We start from the raw sequence: 19,330 nt of genomic DNA, 5'->3' as shown, positions 1-19,330 counted from the left end.
TGTTAGCATGGCTTAGCTTCTGATCCCAATTTTCAGAGGAGATTCCTATGAGTTTTTTAGCATGAAAAAAATATCCTTTCCAAGTCAGAAGAGATGTGAGATTTTTTACAAAATGATTACGCACACGGAAACTAATGAAGCTCAACAAATAGAGATCCAAAAAAAAGATACCTATGTTTTGTTGTTCATCCAACATGGAAAGGATGAAACTGTTTTCCTGAGAATCGTTTCTAGAGAAGAATGGAACATTTTAAAGACTTCGTATCAAGGGTCTGCTATGGTTATGACAATCAAGCTTTAACGTCTAAGTAGCCTAGTCGAGACTATGAGAAGAACCACTCAGTGGCGGAAGCTTCTAGAGGCCTAGGGGCAAGGCCTCCCCGTTTTTCTCATCTCAGGTATAAATATTATATAAATGTTAATACTGATATTCTGTTTAAATAGCAATGTTCCCTTCCTTTTTTTTCTGCACTTAATTATATATATATATATATATATATATATATATATATATATATATATATATATATATATATATATATATATATATATATATATATATTAAATAATCTTGAGATTTTTTAGGAGAGGTAACCATATAAAATTACAAAACTAACATATATAAATATTTAAATATCCAATCTATTATGTTATCAATTTATAAAATTTTCAAAAACCCAACAAAAGATACCGATTTATGTTCTCGTTCTCGCTGAATCGCTAACCTCCACCTCTGGCCACCGACGAACTGACATCGTTGCTATCGTCTGAACCATCTCTTCTCTGTTTATTAAATTGGGTTAGTATTTTAATTTTGTGTATCTCTGAAGTCTCTTTGTATTTACAAGTCTTAATGGGTTTAATTGGTTTACTTTGTATAGAATTAGAAATCATTGTATTCTTCTTCTTGCTAAATTACTATTCGACCCTACTGCTACTGCTCTGCTCTCCGTTCTTCATTTGGGATGCCTTTTTTCCTTCTGGCTTTTCAAGTTGTGCTGACTATAATGATATGGATAATAATATATTTTATATATTATGATCGTACTACCATAGAAAACAAAAACAATAAAAGCTATCATATAAACTAACATTATAATAGGCATGATAAAATTACTTAAATAGCCCTCTTTAATCTTTATATTATAACTAAAGAAACATAAAAAGCTATTTACATCACAAATTCATAATTGCTTTGATTACCTCTGTTTATAACCAAAGAAAACATAAAAAAGATACTTAACATCACAAAATCACAATTGTTTTGATTTGAACATTGACGAAAATAACTGCATATGTCTTAACAGTGATATCAAATTATTATTTAGTTTATTAGTTTGTTTAATATGGTACAAAATAAATTATATGTCAATAATATTTAGAAAACTTCATTATCAAGAGGAATGTGAGCTGATGGCCACTTTGAACACATGAAAGAGCTTATAACACTAGCATAGACATTGCACAAGAAGAACAACAAACATAGCCCATAAGTAAAAATTAAAGCATCATGGATCCCATTTTCTTATGCTTTAAAATGTTCTTTGTTTAACCATACACAAAAACGGCATTTTGGTGCGAGAGTTAAAGCACAACTGTTACTTTTCTACCCAAAACGGATATATTTTTTGCAAAATAATCAGTAGTCTTCAATGTTGCATTTCATCGAGCATGTGGTGTGCACCAATGAATTTGTAAAACCCCGTTTATTTATTAAATAAATAAATTAACTAATGAATGGCTCATAGCCTTAAAACAAATAATTATATATGAAAGGATGGTCTCGAAGAGCTAATTGTCACAAAATTAATGAAGGCGGGAGCTGCATGGTAACTATTAGGACTTGAATTGTAAGGAATGATTTAAGATACAGGTTATTGGGTAAATATTGGACTTGTTTTGAAAAATCTTTATGGAGGAAGGACCAAAAGTGGAATAAGGGGCTAAGTTTGAAAGGAGCACGGGACTTAAAAACCCGTCACTCCTTCCCTCCCGTTGAGACACAAGTAACCCTAGCCTCAAGTGTTGCAGCTGCCATCGCCCTTGAAACTTCGGCCGCCATTATCTCTCTCAAAGTCGTCGTGCACCACCGTGTGGAGGATGCAACCCATCGAGACAAGCACCGTTGTCGCTGTTCCTATTATTGTTGGAGAAGAAGACCAGCGAAGGAGCGCGTTCAGTCGAAAATGGCCGGAGAACCCCCCCCCCCCCCCCCCCCCGAGATCGGAGTGTGACTGTGAACGAAGACGGGCAGGTCGAGAACAACCATAACCTCTCGGTTAGACCACCTCGTCTCGTTTATCTGTGCTCCTCGAGGTGTTTGACGTCGCGAGTACCATTGTTGCGACTGGTTTCTTTCCCGACTGACTGCGCCACCACGAGAAGTGGCTGAGATCGGAGTGCGTTACCAGGTCGAGCTCGCGACGAGTTGGTGATTTGTGGACGTAGGTTATTGGGCAGGGAATCAAGGAGACTCGCGGTGGTGGCTGTTATCGAGATATGCTTCCTACCACCATCGTTATCATGCCATTGTTGCCGTTAGGTTTCTGCTGCCGTCACCACCCACTACAGGTACAGGTGGGTGTTGGATTCACTTTGCAAGCAAGAACGTGTGGGTGTGTGTGTTCCGATTGTAGTGTGTGACTTTATTTGGCCGGAAATTGTGAGAAAGGCCACCACCGGCCACCATAGGGTGGTTGTGTGTGTTTATTTTGTTAGTGTGTGTTTATTTTGATAGTTAGCATTGTAAATTGTAACCATCACGAAATAATGAAAAGGAAAAATCAAACCGCCACCGGCCGCCGTGTCGGGTGGTGGTGTGCTTAGTTGTGTTGGGATTGCTGGTTTGGGATGTTTGGACAAGGGACTAAAACCCTAATGGGCCCAATGAGGCTTAATGGACATAAAAGCCCAAACATGTAATCAATGGGCTTAAGGAAACCCTAATGGGTCTAATGGACCCTAATTGACCTAAAGAGACCTTAATAGGCCCAATAAAGCCCTAAATGACCTTAAAGCCCAACAAAATGATAAATGGGCTAATATTTGGATTGGAACACCCTAATGCCAATGAAAACTTAACTTTAAGAATTAATGGGGTCACACACACAAGAATTATTTAATAACTTCAAATATTAAATAATAATCATTGGTAAAGATTAATCTAAGCAATATTAGACTTAATGGATTAAGTCCTTAATGGATTAAGTCCTTAATGGGTTAAGTAGGAAACTTAACCCTAATCATCTTTTTATGTGAAACCCTAATTTCACTCGAGTTTATTGTTGGGCCTTTCTTTTGGGCCTTAATGATTGGATTATTAATAGGCCATCCAAGAATAATTATATGGGCTAAAGTAATCTAATGGGCCTAGGGTAAGTCACATGTAAGGGGTTGGGCCCAATTTGGAAAATTAGGCCATTGTTGGGCCTTAATGATTATATGATGTTGGGCCTTAGAATAAGACCACATATAGGCCTGGGCCTAATTTGGAAAATTGAGCCATATACTGGGCTTTGATTCCTAGTTTGCTTTGGGCCTATGGTTTGGGCTTTGGGCTTGAATAAAGCCAATCTTAGGGTAATGTAGTAATTATCCAAGTATGTATTTATGGTTATGTGTTGGGACCTAATTTTTAATTGGGTGTTATTTTGGTGTTGATAGCTTGGGAATCTGTCATCCAACAGCTGGGGTTGAGTCTGTAGGACTTCAGCAGTGTGGGGTTGTGTCTACGGGACTTCAGCAGTGTGAGGTGAGTTACCTTCAAGTAGCGGTGGGTCTAAAGCCACAATGTCGGCCCACCAGTAGGAGATGTATGATAGATGATTGTCTTTGTGATATCATCTAGGTTTGCTACTACCTGATATGTTATATGCTAACATGATATGTTGTATGTGATAGTAGTAGAGTTCGGTTGTTGGGACCGAAGGGTAGTCAGACACCCAGGTACGTCTGACAGTATGTGATGATATGTTTGCATGCTGGCTTGTTATGTTATATGAGATAGAGGTAGTAGGAAGGGACCAATCCCCGAGTTCGGTTGTTAGGACCAAGGGTAGCTTAGGCACCCCAAATATGTCTGATAATATGTTTATGCTATGTAATATATGATAGTAGTAGTAGGGGTGAAATAGTCCCCGAGGTTCGGTTGTTAGGACCGAAGGGTAGTCAGCACCCCAGAATGGCTCGACATGGGTAGGTCAGCGCCCTAAAATGGCTTGACATGGAAAGGACGGCACCCCAGAATGGCCGCATGGGTAGGTCGGCACCCCATAATGGCCGTACCGGGTAGGTCCGGGCACCCCAGAAATGGCTGGCAGTATGTATGTGACATGACTGTATGGTATGTGGTATGATGGGGGAACTCACTAAGCTTTGTGCTTACGGTTTTTAGTTTTGGTTTCAGGTACTTCGTTTTCAAAGGAAAGGAGTCGGCTCGATTGCAACGCATCACACTATGATTTTCCGCACATGAGATCTTTGGGATTACACTCTGATATTATTTTATGATAACACGTTTGATTATTTCTACTTTGGTTTTGACATGACATGATATTACGGATGTTTTATTATACTGTTGGTTTTATAATGACGTATTTAAAAATGAAATTTTTCGCCTGTATTTTTGGGATGTTACAAGTTGGTATCAGAGCCTTGGTTTGAGGGATTCGGACATACTCTCGGGTGTGTCTGAACTCAAACTAAGGGCTTGGTATGAAAATTTTCAAAAGTAAAAGCATTTTATAAAAAGAAGTTTGAAAAGAGAAAATGACTTTGAAAAGAACAAGGTGTGTGATGCGTGCAATCAGTTGAGCTCAAGTAAGTTTTCCCCAAGATATCCGTACATGTTATGAGATGTTATGATATGATATGCTTATGAGAACTGCATGCTAGATTAGGGCTAAGGATCTAGGAGGATGCCTTATATGCCTATTATATGTGCTTGTAGACTTACATGCTAGTACTGATCAGTCGGTGATAGGATAGCCTGTTTAGGTTATGCCTGATTGTATGAGCTTTTGAATATCATGTATAAATTTCTGATTAGAGGATAAAATGATTTGATTGGAATATGATGGTTAGATTTTCCATTGTCTGAATGTTGCTTGCTTTGTGCTTTGTGGGACTCTTAGTAATGTGAGTTAGCTATTAAGTGAATATGATAAGTCACATGTGGCACAGGTTGGATAATCTCATAGTGATAGATTTGACCCTATTGTGCAGCTCTCGTTTGAGTCTAACCATTATAGGGATGAGTCTGTTACTTGAAGGATTATCTTATCTCTGTTGCATGTGGCTATATTCATGAGGTAGCTAGTTGACATTACTGGGAATCTTTCAGCAACTGAGGACTGGGTGAGTTCGGGAACCTAGGGAAGCCTAGGGTATATTTCAGTGAGTTAGTAGTGAGGCTCAGTTAGACTTGGGTTTACCAATTGAGGAAGTGACTTGGAGGATCCGGGAGGATTGTTGAGGAAAGTATGGATAGGTGTGGAAAGTAGTATTGGGCCCGTACTACTGAAATCACAGGATCCATACTCGAATCAGTGAAAGTCTTGGAGAATCTAAGAAGCTTCAGGGAAGAGTTTGTGATCCAGTTTTGGGACATGGGATGTTCCAGTTGCTGCAGCTTAGCCATTGGCAAGTGACTTCGTGAGCGTGGCAGGGTGTCAGACCCTGAGGGATATGATTTCCATGAAGTTGCAGATGCGTGATCGATTTGGAGCACTTTGAGAAGAGAGGTTCGTGTTAGGTGCGTATAGTAGGGGTCTCGGGAAGAGACCCATGATTTATGATCATCAGGTGAAAGGCCAGCAAGGCCGGAGTCGGTGAAGCACGTACAGGACAGTGCACCAGGGAGTTTGTCTCTTTGAGGGTTTAGGCTACTTCAGGGTAGCGAGGTTGGTCATGTCAGCAGAAGGTGATTAGTATTCCTCCAAGTGTTGCGGGTATCTCATCTTTTATTGCTACTAGATGGATGTTGGGGATGCGTATTGCTTTGGAATTGCAAGTGAGTTTGGATAAGTCAGACCTCAAGTCGGTTTTCTGCTAGTGTTTGGGTTATCAAGGATCATATATGCCATCCTGCATGTCGAAAGGTCCTTGATAAACCCTCAGAAGGACATACCTTGTGGAGTGGGTTCCGCGTGTACCGTTATCATTTCAGATCTTTGTTAATATCGGTGCTAGAGTATTATTTAGAGGATACTCGATCAGGGTTGGAGTGATTATTCTCCAATGAAGTCAGCGTTCAGAGGTTCTATCATTGTTCAGGTATGGTCGGTAATTGTTTATGGATGAAATTTGGAGTTCAAGGCACTACCGTTGCTAGGACAGAACTGGTGACAGGAAGAGGGTAGTGTCAGTCGCGGGTGTTAGATGCATAACTGGTTGGTCATCGCATGATCAAGATAATTGTATTCTCGCATGGGCTATGTTCGGTTAGAGTTCAGTGTTGCTGCGAGATTGGAAGTGGGGATAAGGATTCATCAGCCAGAGTGAAGATTAAGGTCTTCAATTGACAGCATGGGAGATGGATTGAGGCATTAGATTGGACCAGATTTCAAGAGTACTCCTCAAGATTTCAGAGGATGGGCGATCTTAAGGTTTGATTGGTGATGGATCGCTAGCACTGGTAAATATAGGTTGTCATCAAGGGGATACTAGGAAGCGAGAAGGATTGGAAATCCTTCAATTCTTGCGTGCAGTAAAGACTTAGTCGAATCTAAGTGGTGGAGAGACTTTTTATAAAGTTCTCCAAATGTGAGTTCTGGTTGCGCGGGGTGCAATCTCTTGGTCACCTTGTCAACCAAAAGGGTATTCTAGTTGATTCGGCCAAGATAGAGGTCGTGATGCAGTGGGAGATTCCAAGGTCTCCATCTGAGATTCGGAGTCCGGTGGGTCTAGCAGGTTACTACCGGAGATTTACATGGGACTTCTCCGAGATTGCGGTTCCTTTGACCCGACTGACCAAGAAGTTTGTGGCCTTTCATTGAGGGTTTGAGAAGCAGGCAACCTTCGATACTCTCAGACAGCAGTTGTACGCGACACTGATTCTCACCCTACAACAGGATGTAGATGATTTCGTGGTTTACTGTGACGCTTTGATCACGGTCATGGGTATGGTACTGATACAGTGGGGTCACATGATAGCAGGTTTCAGGAACCATGTCAGAGTTCCGGTTAGGACTCCAGTTCAGTGATGTGTTAGGTCGAGTGCGTGTCCAACCCGATATGGAAAGTGTTGTAAAACTACAGGGGTAGCCGTAGCATTCACTAATAGTCAAATAGTATGGAAAGTGTTGTAAGACTACGGGGGTAGCCGTAGCATTCACTAGTAGTCAGATAGTATGGAAAGTGTTGTAAAACTACGGGGGTATCCGTAGCATTCACTAGTAGTCAGATAGTATGGAAAGTGTTGTAAGATTGCGGGGGTAGCTGTAGCATTCACTAGTGGTCAGTTAGTATGGGAAGCATTGTAATACTGCGGGGGTAGCCGTAGCATTCACTAGTGGTCAGATAAAGATAGAGTGTTGTGAGATTGCGGGTGTAGCCGCAACATTCACCAGGTTAGTAGATAGTGTGAGCGCGTTGTTAGGACGCAGAAGGAACAGTAGTACCCACCAGTTCGGGTGTAGCAGTGAGGATATGGAAATCCACCTATTGGATTTCAGATTTACCCAAATGGATTAGATCTGGTTAAGCCAATAATGAGATCGTAGGGACATCACTACAGTTATGAGATCAAAGGAGCAATGGACTGCTTCAGGACGGGTGAGATAAGGCTACCATTGGTCAGGTAGCAATCACTTTTAGCCTTGGATTTGATGATAATAGGATTCGATGCATGGACCCGATTGGTTAGATCGAGGGTTTGTTAGAGCCATAGTGGCATGATAACTAGTGGAAACTAGTTCCAGAGAAGGATTTCGCTCAGAAGTCGTGTAAGGCAAATAAGTAGGGAGTCCGTTGGCTCCGCAGTCGGGTGGAAACCCAGTATTTCAGAGGATTGGCAAGCGAATTAAGACCCAGGAGGTCTTGGTAGCTTTTGGTAAGCAGCTATGTAGCAGCGTATACTGTTTCAGGCGGTTCAGTGTTCAAGCAGTTTCAACATTGCGGCAGTAATAGTATGTGTGTTTTAGTTGCATATGCGCACGGAATAGCTGGTTTATTGGGAGTGACAAGTCACCCACAGTGGGATTAGCTGAGCCTTAGCCAAGAATAAGTGATCTGCAGAGGTAATTGGGTTTGTCACCTAGGTTTATGGAGAGAACCACATGCTATCAGATGTTAAGTAGCCAGTTGAGGGATGAACATACTAGATTCATCAATAATGATTTAGTATGAGTGGTCTGTCAGGGATTCAAACCATCTCGAGATAGCAGATTTCGAATAGATTACATGTAGTCTTATTGCAAGGAATTCATTCACCTACATATTGTAGGGCTTTGCAAAAATTGGTCACGGCTACCCTGGGAAGGCTAGGGCGTGCCCAGGATGATGATTATGTTACTAGAGCGACTTGGTATGTAAGGATTGGTAAGGAACGATTTCGAGGACGAAATGTAATTTAAGTAGGGGAGAGTTGTAAAACCCCGTTTATTTATTAAATAAATAAATAAATTAATGAATGGCTCATAGCCTTAAAACAAATAATTATATATAAAAGGATGGTCTCGAAGAGCTAATTGTCACAAAATTTATGAAGGCAGGGGCTGCATGGTAACTATTAGGACTTGAATTGTAAGGAATGATTTAAGATACGGGTTATTTGGTAAATATTGGACTTGTTTTGAAAAATCTTTATGGAGGAGGGATCAAAAGTGGAATAAGGGGCTAAGTTTGAAAGGAGCACGGGTCTTAAAAACCCGTCACTCCTTCCCTCCCGTTGAGACACAAGTAACCCTAGCCTCAAGTGTTGCAGCCGCCATCGCCCTTGAAACTTCGTCCACCATTATCTCTCTCAAAGTCGTCGTGCACCACTCTGTGGAGGATGCAACCCATCGAGAAAAGCGTCGTTGTCATTGTTCCTGTTGTTGTTGGGGAAGGAGACCAACGAAGGAGCGCGGTTCAGTCGAAAATGGCTGGAGAAACCTCCCCGAGATCGGAGTGTGACTGTGAACGAAGACAGGCAGGTCGAGAACAACCATAACCTCTTGGTTAGACCACCTCGTCTCGCTTAATTGTGCTCCTCGAGGTGTTTGACGTCGCGAGTGCCATTGTTGCGACTGGTTTCTTTCCAAACTGACTTGTGCCACCACGAGAAGTGGATGAGATCGGAGTGCGTTACCAGGTCGAGCTCGCGACGAGTTGGTGATCTGTGGATGTAGGTTGTTGGGCAGGGAATCAAGGAGACTCGCGGTGGTGGCTGTTATCGCGATATGCTTCCTACCACCGTCGCTGTCATGCCATTGCTGCTGTTAGCGTTCTGCTGCCGTCGCCACCCACTACAGGTGGGTGTTGGATTCACTTTGCAAGCAGGAACGTGTGGGTGTGTGTGTTCCAATTGTAGTGTGTGACTTTATTTGGCCGGAAATTGTGAGAAAGGCCACCATCGACCACCATAGGGTGGTTGTGTGTGTTTATTTTGTTAGTGTCTGTTTATTTTGACAGTTAGCATTGTAAATTGTAACCATCACGAAATAATGAAAAGGAAAAATCAAACCGCAACTGTATGGTGGTGGCTGTCGCCTCCTGCCGCCACCGGCCGCCGTGTCGGGTGGCGGTGTGCTTAGTTGTGTTGGGATTGCTGGTTTGGGATGTTTGGACAAGGGACTTAAACCCTAATGGGCCTTGAAACCCTAATGGGCCCAATGAGGCTTAATGGACATAAAAGCCCAAACATGTGATCAATGGGCTTAAGGAAACCCTAATGGGTCTAATGGACCCTAATTGACCCAAAGAGACCTTAATAGGCCCAATAAAGCTCTAAATGACCTTAAAGCCCAACAAAATGATAAGTGGGCTAATATTTGGATTAGAACACCCTAATGCCAATGAAAACTTAACTTTAAGAATTAATGGGGTCACACACACAAGAATTATTTAATAACTTCATATATTAAATAATAATCATTGGTAAAGATTAATCTAAGCAATATTGGACTTAATGGATTAAGTCCTTAATGGGTTAAGTAGGAAACTTAACCCTAATCATCATTTTATGTGAAACCCTAATTTCACTCAGGTTTATTGTTGGGCCTTAATGATTGGATTATTAATGGGCCATCCAAGAATAATTATATGGGCTAAAATAATTTAATGGGCCTAGGGTAAGTCCCATGTAAGGGGTTTGGCCCAATTTGGAAAATTGGGCCATAGATGGGCCATAGTTGGGCCTTAATGATTATATGATGTTGGGCCTTAGAATAAGACCACATATAGGCCTGGGCCCAATTTGGAAAATTGGGCCATATAATGGGCTTTGATTCCTAGTTTGCATTGGGCCTATGGTTTGGGCTTTGGGCTTGAATAAAGCCAATCTTAGGGTAATGTAGTAATTATCCAAGTATATATTTATGGTTATGTGTTGGGACCCAATTATTAATTGGGTGTTATTTTGGTGTTGATAGCTCGGGAATCTGTCATCCAGTAGTTGGGGTTGAGTCTGCGGGACTTCAGCAGTGTGAGGTGAGTTACCTTCCAGTAGCGGTGGGTCTAAGGCTACAATGCCGGCCCACCAGTAGGAGATGTATGATAGATGATTGTCTTTGTGATATGATCTAGGTTTGCTACTACCTGATATGTTATATGCTAGCATGATATGTTGTATGTGATAGTAGTAGAGTTCGGTTGTTAGGACCGAAGGGTAGTCAGACACCCCAGGTACGTCTGACAGTATGTGATGATATGTTTGCATGTTGGCTTGTTATGTTATATGAGATAGAGGTAGTAGGAAGGGACCAATCCCCGAGTTCGGTTGTTAGGACCGAAGGGTAGCTTAGGCACCCCAAATATGTCTGATAATATGTTTATGCTATGTAATATGTGATAGTAGTAGTAGGGGTGAAATAGTCCCCGAGGTTCGGTTGTTAGGACCGAAGGGTAGTCAGCTCCCCAGAATGGCTCAACATGGGTAGGTCAGCTCCCCAGAATGGCTTGACATGGAAAGGATGGCACCCCATAATGACCGCATGGGTAGGTCAGCACCCCAGAATGGCCGTACCGGGTAGGTCCGGGCACCCCAGAAATGGCTGGCAGTATGTATGTGACATGATTGTATGGTATGTGGTATGATGGGGGAACTCACTAAGCTTTGTGCTTACGGTTTTTAGTTTTGGTTTCAGGTACTTCGTTTTCAAAGGAAATGAGTCGTCTCGATTGCAGCGCATCACAGTATGGTTTTCCGCACATGAGATCATTGGGATTACACTATGATATTACTTTATGATAACACGTTTGATTATTTCTACTTTGGTTTTGACATGACATGATATTACGGATGTTTTATTACACTGTTGGTTTTATAATGACGTATTTAAAAATGAAATTTTTGGCATGTATTTTTGGAATGTTACAAAATTAGTGAGGTAAAACACACGAGCCATATCTAATAGGATGAAACAAATATGATAAAAAGAAGTGGCTGATAAATAAGTCAAAAGTTCAAGCCGGCAATGGAAGAAATAAATAAAAAACCAATACCCCTTACAAATTAGCACCAAATCGAGTAGTGGATAGGATAAGAGAAATTGTGACTTGAAAACGACTTGGAATCAACCTCCACCGTCGCATTATGACGTTAATAGAGTAATACGGTAGCTGCAATTGAAAACTGCAAAACAAAACAAAAGCTATCAAAATTACAAACAAATAGAAAAGAGTAAAGTCAGTAAAAAACATCAGAAAAATAAATAAAAAGAATGAATGATTCATGCTATCTAGACCATGTTTGAGATTATAATATCATGAATGCGATCTGTGGTATCCTTATGATGTTAGCATTAGGATATATCTCCTTCTAGTCCACTGCCTCTACACCCAATGGTTAGATATCATGGATTGCCATGTTCCTATCATTCACCACCACACTTGGCGGCCAAACCAAATACCGCGTTTCCTTCAATGTTCATTCAACCATAGTAAAGAATATAATCATAAAACATATTCTAAACAATCTCATCCACTAATAAATTTAAATTATTTAGAAAATGCTAGATATTAATAGGCTTTCAATTAAAATTCGTATGCTAACTATGGATCAATATATAATTCCATATGTTCTATGACTTTTCATCATTGATGCATCATGAATAAACAATAATTCACTAAATCAATTATAATATATAATCAAACATACTAAAAGACATACTTCTTAGTTTTTCTTTCAGTTAAAGGAACCAAGCAAAAATGGTGTGTGCAACCAGATATATACCGTTGAAAATATCTTTCTTGAAAACTGAGTGTAAATGCAATGTTTACCTGAGCTGGGTGAAGGTGTTTCCTGAACAAATTATGTAGGCGTAGAAGAAGAAGATTGACCTCCTGATATTGACATTGTTCCATGTAAGTCAACTGTACGTGTTTAGATGTATACTACAAGCGATTCATGTTGAATTTATCAAAAGAAGTGTTTATAAAAGGGGGAAAAGAAAGATATGTATAGATATGAAGACATTAATTACCTCCTATGTCCCTATCTTAAGAAATGATGTAGGGAAGTTTGAAGCTTTTAGCTTGTCTGTAGCAGCAGAAGCAGCAATGCTTTTGTATTCTTTTGTAGAACTGGAAAACGAATTTCCTTCTAAAAGACTCATATGAATCAAATCCAAGAGTGATGGTCTCTTCCTCAAGCGTAACCCTGATGGACTTGGTTCATCTAATTGATTGATTTGCATTTATGGTACATGAAATTTTCAAGCCGTAGAACATGGAAACAGATCGCCTAGTCCGGCGGTTGCTCAATCTCTAGGTAATCGACCATCTAAAAACCTAATTCAGTATAAATCAATCCCAACATACAGTAAAAAGTTAAAACAAAAGACTATCGATAACATAAGAGATATAGTAGAGGAACTTTCATCCATACTTTAGGAATTTTTACTTGGAACCATTAACAACCATTAGTAAATCAATATCTGCCATGAAGATGAAGCAATCTGAGGTCAATCATGGATATACTCATCTGAAACTTGAAAGTTGGTTTATTGAGTCCAAATTTTGGATCTGGAGATGATGTTTGGAGGGGTTCAGAGCAACTGACATGGGTTGGTAGATGTCGACGTGATCGATTGATCTGTCTGATGCATACACAATCTACGGTGAGGAGGTGGGGCGATGAATCAGAGCACCAGTTTGGGAGGGATGTGTCGGTCATCATAGGGAAGTTAGTGTATGGATTAATCCAGTTGGATGAGGCATTAGAGGAAAGAAATCTTATTGTGGGGTTTGTATATATTTGATGTCGGTTTGTAATTAGTGTAATTGCAAGCAGTGGGAGCACAACATAACACGTAACATTCTTGTATACCAGAACATAACACGTAGCATAGTGGCTCAACATATGAACCAAAAAAAATTGATTTTGGTCCAATAGGAACAGAGTATTGTTCCCTAATGAGCTTTTAAATTAATATATATATATATATATATATATATATATATATATATATATATATATATATATATATATATATATATATATATATATATATATATAACTACACGAATGGTCCCTATGGTTTGGGGTAATTTCCGTGTTTGGTTCTTAACTTATTTTTTAAATCGGAAGGTCCCTAGTTTGTTTTTGTTACACGTTTGGTATCTGTCTTACCTAAAAGGACTATTATGTCCTTATTTAAATAAATCAATATTGTCTTTTTAGATAAATTAACGTGACATGGGGGTGGGTTGTGCATGTGTTTGTTTAAATAAATTAAAAAATCAAGGGAAAAAATAGATTTTTTAAGGAAGATTGAGATCAAGCACGTAACAAAAACAAACAGTACGGAACTTTCGAGTTAAAAAATATGTTAGGAATCAAACGTTCAAATTACTCCAAGCCATAGGGACCATTCGTGTAATTTACTCTAAATTTCATTTAGTAAAACTACATCTGATTCAACAACAAACAGATTCTATCATTTTTTGGCACAAGACCATTAAATGTATATGTCATTCTTAAATTATATTCCCTTCTTAAATATATGTTTATGCTATATGATCATTAAGCTTAATAACACAATTGTATTCAACAAACTTTTCAACCCACTTTGTTGAATTTTACATTATTCAGAACCATCAATTTGAATATATATATATATATATATATATATATATATATATATATATATATATATATATATATATATATATATATAATGTTAGCAACGAGGAAGTTCCATCTCTATATATTATGAAACCTATGTATCATCACCCTCATAACTTTTACTGGATGTAGAAAACATGGAGTTGTTTCTCCCCTTTTCAGCAAGAATAGCAGCCATATTTTTTGCATTTCTAATAAGACCATGTAGGGTAGTCTATGACAATTGGATATAAGACCATGTGGGGTAGCCCATGGCATTCCCAGGTTAAGACCATGTGAGGTAGCCCATTGCATAATAGTATAAGACCTTGGGGAGAGCCCACGACATCCTTATAGGTTTATGTTGTGTTATGTTTAGATATTTCTTTGATATATGATATGTTATGTGATTATGTATGTTATTGCATGGAAGACGACCGGGGGAGCCCGTGACAATTAGATTTAAGACCATGTGGGGTAGCCCATGTCATTCCTATGTTAAGACCATGTGGGGTAGCCCATGACACAAAGGTGTAAGACCCTTGGGGGAGCCCACGACATCCTTACAGGTTTATGTATGCATGCCTTATATGATATCGGTAGCTTTTATAGCTAACAGGATATGCGATATGCGTATTGTGTGTGTGGTATGCTTTGGGAAACTCACTAAGCATTAGCTTACAGGTTGTGGATTTGTTTCAAGTACTTTAGATCCCAAGAGCAAGGGCAAGGTATAATGGCGTGTCGTGCACACTCTCTCAGGCGTTTTCACGAGACACTCTCATGTTTGGAATAAAAGTTGTATTTGACTTATGTTTTGAAAACAATTCTAACTGGATTACTTAATGTTGGAACTGTGTTTGATTATTCTAAAATGAAAATTTTCTTTGTAAAAATTAGGTCGTTAAAGGGCCACCCCCGCAGTCTTACAACACTCCAATCTATCTACCTCCCTAGTGAATATTACGACCACCCGGCAGTCTTACAACACTCATATCTTTCCATTGCTACCGCCTATGGTCTAACCGCTCATCTGTCGCTCATACCATTAACGTTTGATTGAATCTTTTACTCGCTTTCATTTTCCAACCACAAATGCTAGTGGAGATAGAGAGTTGGCGTAAATAAAGAAGTCATGGTCACCTTATGATAGATTGATCATTTGTTCCAACATTAGGCTATCTAGCCAATTGTTAATACCCTCGTCATTTCAAACATTTAAGGATCCATTTTCATCAAAAGCTCAGATTAAGGTGGTGAAAAAAAGTTTGGATTACTTATGGAGTCTATCGGCCTATGATTCTTAGCTAGTTTTCATATGTAATTCAGAGTCTAGGTACTTTTTTAGGCATTTGGATTTTACTGTGTATTAAGGTTATTATGTGATTTTTTTTTAAATTTCTTTCATTATACTTTGCCAAAGTTAGAAGTGGATGTGTGTTTCTTTTATAAAACTGCACTTCTCAAAAAACATGATTTAGTGTCGATCATCAATATATCAATTTATCAATTATTATTAGAGAATTAATATCAAGCTTATTTCGTGGAATGCAAAGGAGTTCGAAGGAATTGAAATGAAAGAGGTGACAAATTGATTAACTTTAAGAGTAAATTACATGAATGGTCCCTATGGTTTGGGGTAATTTACATGTTTGTTCCATAACTTATTTTTTTAATCGGAAGGTTCAGACTGTTTATTTTTGTTTTGCGTTTAGTCTTTGTCTTACCAAAAAGGACTATTATGCTCTTATTTAAATAAATTAAAGTAGTCTTTTTTTCGATAAGATAAGGTGAGGAGGGGTGGGTTGTAGGTGTTTATTTAAATAAATTAAAAAAATCAATGGAAAATAGACTTTTAAGGTAAGACCACGACCAAATACGTTACAAAAACAAATAGTAGGACCATTCCAATTAAAAAAAATAGATTAGGAACCAAACAAACAAATTATCCCAAAAAATAATGATCATTCATGTAATTCACTCTAAATCTAATTTGGTCAAATTACATCTAATTCAACAATAGATTCTATCATTTTTTTTTGACACAAGACCATGAAATGTATATGTTATTCTTAAATTATATTCCCTCTTAAATATATGTTTATGCTAAACGATGATTAATTAAATTTAATAACACAATTGTATCCAGCAAACTTTTCAGCCAACTTTGTTGACTTTTACATTTTTAGAACCATCCCATTTGAATATATATATATATATATATATATATATATATATATATATATATATATATATATATATATATATATATATATATATATATATATATATATATATATAAAACGTTAGCAGCCAGGGGAGTTCAATCTGTATATATTATGAACCCTCGGTATGATCATTTTCATAATTCATTCTGGACGTAGAAAGCATGGAGCTGTTTCTCCCATTTTCAGCCTGTATAGCAGCGATTGTTTTTTCTTTGCTACTAAAATTCCTGCTGCAAAGCTTTAAAGGAAAGAGAGTGAAGAACAGAGAACCACCTGAAGCAAAGGGCCGATGGCCGGTGATCGGACACCTGCGCCTTCTAGGTGGAGCTGAACTACCTCACAGGGTCTTAGGTGGCATGGCAGATAAATATGGCCCCATTTTCACCATCAAGCTTGGTGTTCACAATGTTTTGGTGGTGAGTAACGCTGAGATGGCGAAAGAGTGCTTTACCACAAATGATAAGGTGTTTGCAAGTCGACCCAAGTCAATGGCAGTAGAACACATGGGCTATAACTATGCCATCTTGGCTCTCGCTCCTTATGGGGACTACTGGCGACAAGTGCGCAAGATCTTGACGCTCGAGGTTCTCTCTCAGCGACGCGTGGAGATGCTTGGACCTCTTCGTGCTTCAGAGGTTAAAGCATCCATGGAAGATATATATAAGGCTTGGGCAAAGAATAAAGAGAGTGGAAGTTCCGACATGGTAAAGGTGGATATGAAACAATGGTTTCAGAACTTGATATTAAATGTTGTGGTCAGGGTTGTTTCAGGAAAAAGGTTTTCACCTGATGACAAAGAAGGGGTTCGATTTCAAAAAGTGATAAGGAAATTCTTTGTGTTATTGGGCACATTTGTGGTGTCTGATTTTATTCCATATCTCAAGCCTTTGGACCTGGGAGGATACGAGAAAAAAATGAAGATCACAGGAGAAGAGATGTACGGAATTGTAACAGGATGGCTAGAGGATCACAAGAGAGTGAGGGCTGAGGAAAAGCAGCAACATGAAAGAAGCCAAGTCTTCATGGATGTTCTGATTTCGGTTCTTGAAGGTGCCTCCCCAGAGGAATTCCGTGGTTTTGACCATGATACCATAATCAAGGCTACATGTTTGGTAAACCTAATTAATCTTTCTATATCTCATCATCATTATGAGCTACTATTGCTAGAGTTTGTTAATTAATCGTTTATACTTTCTTCCACATTCATTATACTACGTATTTGCAACAGTTTTCAGCGGCAAAGATAAGCTGTGCAAAAGAACAAAATCAATTATCAGCATGCATGCATGTTGCTTGAAATCTAGCTAATACAAGAAATTTGTTTTTAACTTCAAACTTGCAGACTGTTTTAGCTGCGGGCTTGGACACATCGTCTGCAACGTTAACATGGGCTTTATGTTTGTTGCTCAACAACCCAAGAGTATTAAAACTTGCCCAAGATGAATTGGATGAGCATGTTGGAAGGAAGAGAGCGGTAGAGGAGTCGGACCTCAAGAACCTTGTTTACCTTGACGCAATCGTTAAAGAAACACTGCGTTTATACCCGCCTGGACCTCTAAACCTTCCTCATGAGTCCATGGAGGATTGCATTATTGGTGGCTACAAAATCCCTAAAGGCACACGTTTATTGACTAATCTTTGGAAAATTCAACATGATCCTAATAAATGGTCAGATCCTGAAGAATTTCAGCCAGAAAGATTCTTGACAAGTCATAAACATGTTGATGTCAGGGGAAACAATTATGAATTGCTTCCTTTCGGTAGTGGTAGAAGAGTATGCCCTGCTATTCCCTTTGCTCTTCGGTCTTTGCATATAACTTTAGCTACTTTAATACAACAATTTGTGCTTAAAAACCCATCCAATGAACCCATTGATATGAGTGAAAGCGCTGGAGTGACTATCAGCAAAGCGGCTCCACTTGAGGTCCTTCTGGCGCCTCGTTTATCCCTTGATATGTACCCTGTTGCTCCATGATATGTGAGCTTCAAAGCAACTGCAACCTCCAATGCCGCCTGACGATAAGCCCGAACCCCAGACACGTTGAAGATTGATTGGAAGATAATCACGAATCGACTACTGACTAGCCTTATCAACAACTTGTTTAGTCATACTATGTTTGTTTTCGATCATCCTTATTTTTGGATGGTTTCTACTTACTGTTGTTTGTAATCTCTCTCTATATACAAAGAGCCCTCCATGGTTTATAATTCAATCGTTGATAATAAATAATTCTTAACATGAAAATATTATTTCCATATTTACTTAGTATTGTTGTTTACATGAACTTTGTTCAAAGTAAAACGTGTGTAAACACGGAAAGAATTCGAGTAACTAAGATATCAGTTTAAAAATAGAATTAAGATATCGAACGTAAACAATCGCCAACAAGAATAACAACGTGGTAAATAAAAAGAGATATGGAGATTTAAGTTGAAACCAAAAACAGAAAACTCAAATAATCAATTCACTATAATTTGAAGTTTTTATAGGGTTTGAGAAAAAAAATTGGATAAAATTGCAAATTCCGTCCCCGTGGTATTCAAAAAACTTTTGATAGGGTCCAAAAAGTTTCTAACTTGCATGGAATGTTCAAAATCAAAGTTTTTCTAAGTTTTTGGTCCATGACACACTTGAAAAGTCAATTTTGCCCTTTTCATTTCTTTTTTCTATTTTCTTTATTTATTTTGGTATTTAAATAATTTAAAATAAAAATAAAATCTCTCTCTCTCTCTCCCTCCCTCTCTCTCTCTCTCTCTCGTATCATCATGATATTTCTTCTATATTCAAAACAATTTTCCTTAAATAATCATTTCAAACAAAGCCAACAACAACAATCTAAAATCAAAAAACAAATCA

At 38.7% G+C, this 19,330-nt stretch overlaps 1 protein-coding gene across 1 annotated transcript; it reads left to right on the top strand.

Annotated features, from left to right (window-relative positions):
- The first annotated feature begins 16,572 nt into the window (after window positions 1-16,572).
- On the top strand, window positions 16,573-18,640 carry LOC145037732 (cytochrome P450 CYP82D47-like). Its single transcript, XM_078986436.1, has 2 exons — window positions 16,573-17,585; window positions 17,816-18,640. The coding sequence occupies exons 1-2, from the start codon at window positions 16,635-16,637 to the stop codon at window positions 18,446-18,448; spliced, it is 1,584 nt and encodes a 527-aa protein (XP_078842562.1). The 5' UTR covers window positions 16,573-16,634; the 3' UTR covers window positions 18,449-18,640.
- The last annotated feature ends 690 nt before the right edge of the window (window positions 18,641-19,330 follow it).

Source organism: Lactuca saligna, chromosome 3 (assembly GCF_052625555.1).
Source record: "Lactuca saligna cultivar CGN05327 chromosome 3, ASM5262555v1, whole genome shotgun sequence".
NCBI lineage: Eukaryota > Viridiplantae > Streptophyta > Magnoliopsida > Asterales > Asteraceae > Lactuca > Lactuca saligna.
This window is presented reverse-complemented; position numbering and strand designations above follow the sequence as displayed.

Coding starts and splice junctions, on each gene's coding strand:
- LOC145037732 (XM_078986436.1), top strand. CDS start 16,635: ATGGAGCTGTTTCTCCCATTTTCAGCCTGTATAGCAGCGATTGTTTTT. Junction 17,586..17,815: donor TAATCAAGGCTACATGTTTG/GTAAACCTAATT, acceptor TCAAACTTGCAG/ACTGTTTTAGCTGCGGGCTT.